General features: G+C 34.8%; 1 protein-coding gene across 2 annotated transcripts in view; it reads right to left on the bottom strand.

Annotated features, from left to right (window-relative positions):
* PLOD2 (procollagen-lysine,2-oxoglutarate 5-dioxygenase 2) overlaps positions 1-12150 on the bottom strand; it is a 96766-nt gene that overhangs the window by 21553 nt on the left and 63063 nt on the right. For both annotated transcript variants that reach the window (XM_046002161.1, XM_046002162.1), the window contains exons 7-9: positions 11307-11404; positions 3436-3537; positions 377-502 (exon numbers count right to left, since the gene is read on the bottom strand). In XM_046002161.1, the coding sequence (XP_045858117.1) occupies positions 377-502; positions 3436-3537; positions 11307-11404 (326 nt within the window). The remainder of the gene's footprint in view (positions 1-376; positions 503-3435; positions 3538-11306; positions 11405-12150) is intronic.

Genomic DNA, 12150 nt, shown 5'->3' with positions numbered 1-12150 from the left:
CAGTATTAACTTAAGCTGCAAACAATTTAATGACCAGTTCCATCTAAGGTCCTAGAACTAACCCAAAGGCAAAGGAATATGAGGACCTTTGGCATTTCTTCACTTCTATATTAAGATGAACCATATGAAAGTAGCTGATATTCCACAATTTTGGGCCTACAAAATTGGGTTTCATGGGACTCACTCCAATATTGTGATACTAGTTTCCAGACTCTAAAATCCTTAGATCCTAAAACACTGGGCAGTAATTACCCTGCAAATTCTCCACTGTATTTAGCTCAATGGGTTATTTTAGACATAAATAAATACTAGCAAGTAGTTCCAAAGAAGATCAAAAACAATTTTCACATAAAATATTCATTTCTCAAATACTTACTTTGTTATGAATAAAGAGTTTAAGTGCGTCTTTTGGGTAATCCAGTGTCAACAATATGTCCAGAAATCGAGGTAGGAAAGGGGTTGGTTGTTCAATAAAAACTCCTATTGTTACCTTTGGATGGACCTTTGTTTTATGGCAAACATAAAAGCAAATTATTACTAGTGTGGATGTACTCTAAATTCTATTTAAGTCTTAATCAATGAAACATAAAATATATTAGGAGTATGAGTTCAACATAATCTGCTAAATTTAATTGTCTCTGGCAATTGTCTAACACTTAGAATACATTCCTGTGGCCCCCATCAAAGTGATTTACTCAATCACATCTTGACATTATGATTTAAGTTTGAGGAGGAAACTCACTATCATATTTATTACATAAAAGTAATAAAGGAAATTGCCTATTCTACCATTTAATGCTTCCTTTATGATAGTTTTTAAAGAAATGTCCTTCAGATCTGAATCTACTTACCATCTTCATCTAAGAAGTCTGATTGCTAATTGTGTTTCCCTTTTGGTTTCTATGGCTTGGAAATTCAGCATTTAATTTATAGCTCAGATAAAGCAATCATGGAGATCTTGAGCCTTTATCTTTATCTTTAAATATTTCCTTTAATCTCCTTTTATGGATAGTACTTAATTTTGCTTCATTATTATATACATAAGAAAACTATTTTCTTTCACTAACATAGTTTATCTTGTTCAATCTATTTCTATAGATTTTTAAAAATTCTTTTTGGTTATGTTTTAGAGGATAGTTTATCTTTCATTCATTGCATGAGAACTCTTGAAATATTCATTATATTTGTTCATCCTTATGATGAGCAACATTTATGACAAGGAGTAAAACATTCCTGGCTTAAAAAATTTACAAATGGTTGGGGAAGACCAAAACATAAGTAAATGACCATGTAATAATGTTATTATCAAAACTATATGAAAGATTTTGTTATAATGCCTTTTTAAAACATGTCTTAAAGCCTAAATTTAAAGATTAAAGGTTTTTAGAAGTATCATATATGTATGTACTGAATTAGGTACCTCCTCTCCCATCTTTTCATGATGGATGCCTCATATATTTCTGTTACCAGGATCATAACTTAATATTTGTTTGCACTGAAGTACATCTTATATACTGTTGTACTTCTTTATCAATTTATTCACTTACCCAAATATTTATTACTGAATAAAAGAATACAAACAGCTAGAGGGTAGACAAAATATCTACCCTCTAAGAGTTCTCAGTTTAAGAGGGGAAATAAGTAAAAAGAAGATTACAACTCTCCCTTATTAAATGAAATAATACATTTCATAATAACTTTAGAATTACTTCTATTCTGAATTTACACATGAGGAAAATGGGATTTACAGAAATTAAGCAACTCAGAATACATAACTAGTAGGTAAAGATCAGGGTTTCAATGTACTACTTTTTTATTATCGATCTAAATTTGTTTTATATATTAATGGTAATACAACAGCTAACATATATTGAAGGCTTAGCCCTTCATAGTATATATAATTTATACATATAAAATACTATTTATATAATATTTCTTCATACAGAAGGAAACTTGCCTATGGCCCATATCTAAGAATATGATAGACCTGAGATCTTAACTACCTACGTAATTTAAATTTTTATATCCCTACTGTATAAAAACTAAAAAATTTTTTTAATTTAAGTAAATATTTTAAAATTTAATTTAACTAAATATTTTTCTATCTTTGCACAAGAAAGTTTATGTAAAAGAAGACCGAACAGATAAAAAGCATTAACCCTCCCTCCAAAGAACAACACTACTTTCTGCAAAAAAGATCAGGATGAATTTTTAAACATCACGGTGCTGCTTCATTCAAAAATATTCTGGCACTCTTTCTGGATAGGAAATATTCAGTTTGTTATTTGAGAGATCAGCCAAAAAGTCTTATTTTTAAGAAAAGTAAGGCTCTATTCAGAAGCTCCTAAATGTGCACAAGTTACTCTTTGTCCTCCTTTCAGACAGTGATAAGCATAGAAACTAATTCAGGAGCTTCAGTTCTTTCCAGTGAGAGTATTTTATATTCACATGGATCCAGGAGTTACCAAGACCATATAACTGGGAATTCTATTTTTGCTTATATTGGTTCTACCTATCTGGCATGTGGTAGAAATTCAATAAACCTATGATGAATGAAGGAAAGAATCAGCCTTAATGACAAAATCATCCCTAGAATCCAGCTGTTCATACATACAATAAGTCTTCCATGTAATGAGTAATTTCTTGGAAGAAAAATGTTACTATAAGATATCCTAAAACTGCTCTGGTTGATGACAGAAGGATGCATCAAAATGTTCTACAGGTAAATATTACTTCTAATTGCTCCTTTACCCTCAAAATGTAAAAGATAAACTACAGCTATAATTGTCTATGAAACATACAGCACCGTGCCTGGTATATAATATGTACCTGCAGTGGTCAAGAATACAGGGTCTAAAGCCTGACTGCCTACATTCAAATCCCACCTCTAACACCTATAAAAACTGGGTGCCCTTAAGCAAAATTAATTAATTTGTATGTATTTCAGTTTTTCATTTGTAAAACTGAATAATGGTACTTAAGAGATTTTGTGAAGTTTAGTTGAGTTACTTTATGTCAAATACTTAAAATAAGTTCTTTAGTTATATAATCATATATTATTTTTTAAATCATCAAATTTGAAAATCAAGCACGGAAAGTACTAGTCAATACAAATGCTAAAGCATTTTTTTCTCAGTGTTTTGATTAAGTTAGCAGACTCAAATAAAACAAGAGCATCCAATCATAACAAGCTATTAAATATTAACAACTAAGTCTCTTTTGTTGGGATCAATTACTAGCCAGTTTTACTTTCAAAAACAGTTCAGAAACACACAAATCTAGCAATTTTCTGAGTCATCATGTTTTGGCTTTATAAATCCATTATCTACCATATCACTAAAACTATAAATTAACATGCTTCTGTTGAAAAATCACTGCATTTCATGACACTGTGCTTTTTATTTGTACATTTCACACACAGTCAATTCCACTCACATCTACTGTTGATAAGTCAATGGTATCCAGATCACAAAGAGTGCAGCCATTATCCTGCGTCCACGCATTTGGTACATAGTTTCCAAAATAGTTCAGGAGAATCTAGTAAATGAAGAAAAACTATATGAAGAAAGGTAAGCCTTTCCCATCAATGTGCTTTCATTCCATAAACATCTAGCTTCAAAGTAGGGTTTCTGCATTAGGTAGATTCCTTAATAATTCTGCTGACATTTAGCACCTAGAGGTATACACTGAACTAAATTCTCTCCAGACGATGAATCATAAAATCAGGGCAAACTTTGTCTAGAAAGGCCAAAAAATGCTTTACAAATCACAAAGGTCACTTATTTCAGTATGTAAGAAATAATACCAGATGAGACAGAATTTAAGTAATATGTCAAATAATGGAACACAGTTTTAATTGAGTTAATGAGACTCAGCAAAAACACCACTGATAAGAGCAGTCATGGGAATTGTAACTTGGTAATAAGATAAATATGATGAAAGACCTAGTGCAGACATCCGCAGTGGATGGGGCCAGTGCCAGTTAATCTCTTGCCAACCATCACCACACAAAACAGGTGTTATATATTTACCTTATCACCAAAAGGCACTAAACTCTTCCAGGAAGCTCTGCGACCTACGGCTATAAACTAGGCTTCTGGGCAGTGGTTCAGGGGCACTGACTTCAGGAAAAGAAAGCTTGCAGATTAGAACAGATCTAGAACAAAGTCCTAATTACTGCCCCCTCCCCCAAATCCTATGAACAGTAAACTGAAGTACAATACTGCTTCCCCATCTACCCTTCTTTTTCAGACCACTCAGAGCATCTCCTTTGTAACTCATCTTCCCCTCTCCTCAGGCATCTACCGGCAATCACTTCATTTGTAAAATCTGAGTCGCTTGTATGTGTTTTGGGTGGAGAAGAAAATGAAGATAGAGGAGAGACATAAACACTAAAATATGAGACCTCAAACAAATCCTGAGTATTCCTAGAGTGTAAACATTATAGGGAAAATTCTGATTTACTTTTTAAAAAATCAGCACACTTTTCTACTGCAATTTCAATACCTGAAGTTGTATGAACATTTGTAGTTTTTAAATTTTTATGTTTTTGTTTCTTTTCAAAAACTATTTTACCTCAAGACAGTGAAGCTGCAGCAAATTAGCTTTAGCTGTGATTTTATAGTACCGTGAAAAGGAAGCACGTAAAATCGTCACTATGCTTATAAAATCATTAATTTTTCATTAGAAAGGTGAGATAAACTCAAAAGAAAAAAGTGCCAATATATTAAAGATGGTCAAAAATGTACGGATGTGCTAACTGGATTTTTCTAGCTTCGTAAGACCCTAAGAGATCCTCCAGTTCAGAATAGATGAGGTAATTAGTCTAGTACCATTTTTCTAGATTCCTCTCAAATATTTCAGATACCATCCAAATATTTCTACTGTACTAAAACCAAAACAAATGTTGTTGAAATAGTACAGTATTCATTACAATGAGAAAATCTTTGTGTAATCTGTAGAGTACGACCATAGGACAGGGAAAATTAACTCATTCACATCTCTTTTGAACTACATGATAATTCATGAAACAAATTACAAGGCAGGAAATATGTACTCATGAAATTCATTAATGACATTTCAAGAGTCAATGTGGTCATTCTAATGTGCCTCTATAGTAAAAACAAAAGTTTTGTTATTGTCAAATTACAAATGCAAACATTAATCATTCACATTCTATATAATATGGTTCTGAAGGAAGAAAAAAGATTCATGTGAAAATGGATCCTGTACTAAGCATTATTTCTAGAAGAAATTTTAAAAACCTTTTTTAAAGGCTAGTGGGAAACATAATTTTTTTTTTTTTAAGGAAGAAAAAACATCCCCCAGGGGCGCCTGGGTGGCTCAGTGGGTTAAAGCCTCTGCCTTGGGCTCAGGTCGTGATCCCAGGGTTCTGGGATCAAGCCCCGCATCGGGCTCTCTGCTCTGCGGACAGCCTGCTTCCTCCTCTCTCTCTCTGCCTGCCTCTCTGCCTACTTGTGATCTCTGTCTGTCAAATAAATAAATAAAATCTTAAAAACAAACAAACAAAAAAAATCCCCTAAATAGTTGGCCATATCTAGAATTCCCAACAATGTATAAAGACTGGCACTTTCCTCATCTCAGAAATCTCATAAAAAATAGAACCAAGATGCCCTTCAACGGATGAATGGATAAGGAAGATGTGGTACATATACACAATGGCGTATTATGCCTCCATCAGAAAGAATGAATACCCAACTTTTGTAGCAACATGGACGGGACTGGAAGAGATTATGCTGAGCGAAATAAGTCAAGCAGAGAGAGTCAAGTATCATATGGTCTCACTTATTTGTGGAGCATAACAAATAACATGGAGGACATGGGGAGATGGAGAGGAGAGGAAGTTGAGGGAAACTGGAAGGGGAGATGAACCATGAGAGTCTATGGACTCTGAAAAACAACCAGAGGGTTTTGAAGGGGTGGGGGGGTGGGAGGTTGAGAAACCAGGTGGTGGGTAATAGGGAGGGCATGTACTGCATGGAGCACTGGGTGTGATGCCGAAACAATGAACACTGTTATGCTGTAAATAAACAAATAACAAAATTTTTTTTAATTAAATATTTATTTCATGAATTATTGATCAATCTATTAGAACGCTTATGTGAATGTGAAAATGATCAATCTCTTTTAAAAGGTTAGAGCATAAAAGGCGTTACTTTTAGTTTTCAGAATTAAGACTTTATTTTTAACCATTCCACTTTCTATTTTTTAACTCAATTTAATTTTCATAGATAATTAAGATATTTTAAAAGCATTACTTTTGACTGGACACCTTTCTCTTTTGGATCTCTCACTACACACAGAGACGTTATCCAACACCCCCCCCCCTCCATTTACATCTGTTTTCTTCATTAAAATCTGCAGACATTTATGCTGGCAGCTTTGGAAAGTTCAGAAAACTGTTTCTGTAGTTTGGCTGTTCCAGGCAGTCCTCAGCTACTAGGTGGTAGTACTTTCCTGATCCTTCTTGCACAATTATCAAACCCTTTCCAGGAATGATGTCATTTCATTGGCAGAGAAACTTTTCCAACCAATCTTTTCTTTTCTTTTTCTTTTCTTTTTTCTTTCTCTCTCTCTACCACTCTTTCCTCCAAATCATCCAATTATTCAAGGTTATAGTGACCAAGTATGTACAAGATTAACATCCCTATTTTTATTGCAAGTTAGTTTCAGAAATGCTTATTTTCATGTGCAAATTAGGTGATTGGATCTTCTTCTGTTCAATCTTAGCTTCTATAAAAATACCACCAATTTCATGATTACCTTAACATGTATCTTATCTGATATTTAAAAGAAAAGGTTAGGTATTAAAGTAAGCATCTTATGATGTGTTACTAACAGTAAATGAGCTTCAAGCATAAAAAGTAAAGTTTCAGCCAGAAATCAGTTTCTGTCTAAAAACTTATTTATATCAGATTCTATGTATCTAACCAAGTATGAAATTAATTATGTAGATAACATATTTCAAATAAAATGAAACTTTATTTTAAATAAAATAAAACTTTAAAGAACATATCTTTAATAAAATATTACTTAAAAACACAAAATTACTTACACATCATTATGAAAACAAATGAAAAGTATAATGCTTATAGATATAGACTGAAAGGACATAAAAACTGAAAGAAATCATGAACAAAACAATATCAAAGTGTAGGTTAGTGGAATAAAGTGTTTTTTTATTAATTAAAATTATATATATACAATTTAATTATAATTAAAAATTTTAATAGCATGAGATTTAGAGAAAATAACTTTAATAACTTCAGTCCACAAACACATTAAAAACAATTTATCATTTACAGATTATGTTTAATTTTTAAATGAAAAAAATGGCTTAAATATTATGTTAGGTCAATGTTATGGTCGAAAGACACTGACATTATAATCACCCTTTACTAAATAAAATAATAAGTAAAATTAACTTACAAAAATTCATACAGAATATCCTTTTACCTTTCATGATGACTAAAAAAACCAAGTTTGTATCTAGAGAATAATCTGCTTTCTTCCCCCATTAGCCTGGATGCAGGGGAAAATGTGATATATTCATGTGCCTCTAACTTTAACATAATATTATTAAATAAGGTATTAACATAAAGTAAATGTTTATTTACATGATCTTTTCTCAGATGTTTTTGTTATAATAAGTATATTTTTTTAAATTAACATATGATGTATTATTTGCTTCAGGGGTACAGGTCTGTGAATGATCAGTCTTATACAATTCATAGCACTCACCAGAGCGCATACCCTTCCCAATGTCCATAACAAATCTAATTTTTATAATAAAAAAAATTTACTTCACTTTGTTGCCAAATAGAATCCCAGGAATATAGACGAGATGGGATCATGTCAGAGAAAATATACCAGGTTCCTCACATGGCTTGAAATGCCAGAAACTGTGATAGCCCAAACTGAGAATGTTTCCTAGAAGACCTAGACCAGGTCTTTCTAAATGTACTGAGGTTAGGGCTCCTTTTCTTATGAAAAGTCCGAAATTAGCCACTCTGCAAAATTCCGGGTAGCATCATCCTGGGAACTGGAAAGGCACTGTGATGACATTGTGATCACGGAATATCAGGCCTTACCCGCAACAGCTGAAGTCTCAAGGTTAAGCCCCCTCTTTCAAGACACGGACATTTGGTTTGTTTTGTTTTAATAAGAACAATAACTTCAATGAATGAACTCAGAATATTTTTCTTTGGAAAAAAATCAATCAATAGGTAAACTTAACTTTAAAAATCCAGGAAAAAGCACAAAATCACAAAATTAGGACTGGTAATGAGAATGAACCATAATAAAGAGGAAATTAAGATAATCACTGTTTCAACTTTATGGAAGTATATTTTAAAACCTTAATAAAGTGCATGATTGTCTAGGAAAATATAAGATATTAGAAAAAGGGCAAGGATGAGGAGATTAAAACAATGAATTTACATTTGAATAAAAAATTACAATGAAGAAGCAGCACCCTACTTAGTTATAAAAGATGTCTGGTTGTGCAAAAGCCCTAGCCTAACTGGAACTACGGGTCTCAGACAGAGAGCTAAAAGAGACACGTGCATGCACACACACACACATCCTGTAAAGTGCTTCGTAGACAAATCTGTCCGTTTATCTGTTTATGGAGAGTTCCAGGACCCACCTCAATTTTATGAATTTTTGCCCTGCCAAAAAATCATCTGTCTTACCACTCCCAAGAATAATGCTAGGTCCTTAGATTGTTTCTAAACTCTAACATTTTTTTGAAAGGCTAATATATGCCAGACATGGGCTGGACCCTGGGGAAACAAAAAGTAAATGGGATAGACATGATTTCTATAACTCCTAGGCTAAAGGCCCAGTAAGAGAGACCAAAAAAACAAGTAAATTCCATCCCTGTCCAGTGTGTGGCAATATGCACTGTGACAGAGGACGTTCCAAATATTATAAAAGTATGCAGGAGACCTAAGTCTTTAGTCCTTAGTCCTAAGTCTTTAGTCCTTTTAGACATCTAAAAGGTGAAGAAGATTTAGTAGGTGGGTACAGTAAGTGGGAATTGGGGCCAAAGATGTGAATGAAAGGCAGTTCATGTGAATGAAAGGCAGATACAGACGATTTGTAGAAAGAGGAAACATGAAACTTGTGAAGTTCAAAGTAATTCAGTGTGGTAGGAGTTGAGGGAGAGAAAGGGGGAGAGAATGAGTATGAGAAATGTATGTGTGGATATTTGTAGGGTCAGGAGAGGGGGAGTAGATGTAATGGCGACCACTAAACCAGGAGTGAAATTTTAAAAAGAGCCTTAAAAACCAGTTGAGAATTTGGATCTTTACCCTGAGGTCCACAGAGGGCATTCACAAGTAAGTGATGTGACTGGCTTTCTGTTTCAGCAGAATGCCCTAGTTCCAGGCTCCTGGTGGGGGAACGTGAGGGGTGGTAGGGCGCAGGTGGCATGAACTAAGGAAGCTGTCAATGGCGCTGAGACTATTAGACAAACCCCCACGTACAGGAGTCAGAAAAAAACAGCTCTTGGATTGGGAGTAGGGAATGGAAATCATCAACATTAAGACAGGATTTGCTGATAAAGGAATGAAGCAAATTAGCCAAGAATTTGTGTAGAAGAGAAAAGGAAGATGTCTCAGATGGATACCTGTGGAATGCTTCACTGAAACTAAACTAAGTAAAGGGAATGCCCCAACCACCCCCGAATCACCCCCTACACACAATGTGTTAGATTTTTTAGATTTAATAGAGAGAAAAAGAGAGAGATTCAAGAGGCCAGAAAACTAGTGGACAAACCAGCAGAGAATTGTGCAAACAAAGAGAAAGAGGACCAAGTGGGATGAACATGGTCAAATGTTATCTTTGGGTAAAGTAAAAATCAGGGCTGAAAAGTATGTCACAACAGATGTCAGAGGAGCATTTCCTGGTATGGTGGCAAGAGGAACAAAGGCGGCAGTTAGTTGTCTCTACTTTAAAGAATGTGGCTGCGAAGAGGCGGGAGACAGGCAAGGATGGAAGGCAAGGGGGTTGAGGAGGATGTTTTAGTTTGTGCTGGCTCCGTTTTGTTTTAAAATGAGAAAAACTAGAGGATCTTTAAAAATGATGATGAGTATGAGAGGATAGAGCAAGGAGAACTGATCCAAGATTGAGAGTCCTTACTGCACCCAGCAAGAGGGATTTGCAGGAGGACTGGAATGGGACAAAAAGCAAGGCGGAAAGATTAACTAGAGCAGAAGAGGAATCTACTTCTTCCAATTTGATCATGGAAAAGCTGCCAGTATGGGCTTCCCCTCGCATTTCTTCCCATCCATGTAGCTTACATTGGAATTCCAGACTACTCAGTCCTCTGAAACAGCAGACAACATCTCCCTACTCCCTCTTCCCACAGCGCAGATCTGTTAATCTCTTTTCTAGGGACTTATGAGTAAACTAGGCATCTCAGTATCTCAGAACACCGCTTTAAGCACAGTTTTTGTGAAATAGATACCTAAATGATAGATAGATAGATAGATAGATAACTACCAAACTAAACATGAATTTTTCTCTCAATAACATTTTCAGCAAGCTCAATCATATATATTTGAAAAGGATCCAAAATTTCATTAGTCACATTAAGTCTTTGTCAATTATAACCCAGCAACCTTTGTATAACATAAGTGCAAGAAGCTTCCAGCCATAAAAAGTTACACCTCAATCTCAACAGAGTTGTTAAGCAAGAAAATGGTGACTTACAGACCTGAACATTTCCTATTCAGATAGGAGATCCTGTATGAGGGAAATATGGCTTAGTCTCTCATTTGCTGTTATTATTAAAATGTGTTAAAAACAGAATGAGGGGCGCCTGGGTGGCTCAGTGGGTTAAAGCCTCTGCCTTCAGCTCAGGTCATGATCCCAGAGTCCTGGGATCGAGCCCCACATCAGGCTCTCTGCTCTGCAGGGAGCCTGCTTCCTCCTCTCTCTCTGCCTGCCTCTCTGCCTAGTTGTGATTTCTCTCTGTCAAATAAATAAAAAAAAGTATTTAAAAAAAAAAAAAACAGAATGAAAAGATATCACTTTGCTTAGGAAATATCAATTTGATGAATCTGAAGGAAACCACATAATTTACAGGGTAAAAGATGAAGCCAGTAGATCGCTAGCATCAAAATAGAGCCTCTTAAAAGACACTAAAAAAGAAAGGACGGGGAGCAGGTGAAGAAGGGAAGGGATGGGGATGAAGGAGAAGGAGAAGAGGACATTCTATGTATTGCTCTAAAGTCTATCTCCCAGAAATAAAGAAATGGGGAAAAATCATTGTGACTCACCTTGGTGGGTCCATTTCCATTAACTGCCACTGGTAAGGTTTCATAAAATACATTTTTAGCTCTGGCTTTGCCATTTTCAAATTTCAGAACAACTTCATCTGGGTTAAGAAAAACCAGATTTTAGTCATTTGAAATGTGTGTGTATTCATATATACATACATGTGTGTACATTATTCTATATCTTCTGGTTCTTACAGAATTTCCCATAACTGCCATTCCACATGCCACAACACTTCTACGAATTTTGCCTATGCTACACCAGAGAGCACTTCAATCACTGCAGCGGGCACCAGCAAACTGAAGTGCTAAGCCACCGAGGTTTCCGGCAGAAGGAAAGCTTCTTTGTAATCCTGCCCCCACCCCCGGACTCTTGATAGTAATGTGATCCAGGATGAACTAAACAATTAAATTGATTCAACTGTGAAATGGGATCCTTGCCTGCCTTTCAAAGTTATTATGATGAAAATAACAACATAAATATGGGAAATAGAACACTGCCAGACATAAGCAAGGTCTCCACAGCTGGACATCATTGAGAGCATTGCCAGTTCTTGAAAATCAGGCCTAATGCCAATTCCAGGAATACACAGGTCAGGTGGTGTTTCCCAGTTCTTTTCCTCACATTCTCTAAACATTACAAACTAAATGCTTTCATCCTGAGAAACTTTATAGCGTATGAACTGCCTTGAAGAGTTGTACTGAATTGCAATGTATTTTTAAAGTATTAATGCATTAATGAATTAATGTGTTTTTATTTTTAATATATTAATAAATTGAAGTATTAGTATATTTTTGCTAAGATATATGTCTATCAAGGAAAACACACACAGGCATGCATGCATAG

Source organism: Meles meles, chromosome 4, assembly GCF_922984935.1.
Source record: "Meles meles chromosome 4, mMelMel3.1 paternal haplotype, whole genome shotgun sequence".
Lineage (NCBI taxonomy): Eukaryota > Metazoa > Chordata > Mammalia > Carnivora > Mustelidae > Meles > Meles meles.
Note: the sequence above shows the minus strand (reverse complement) of the source record. Positions and strands in the feature narration are given on the sequence as shown.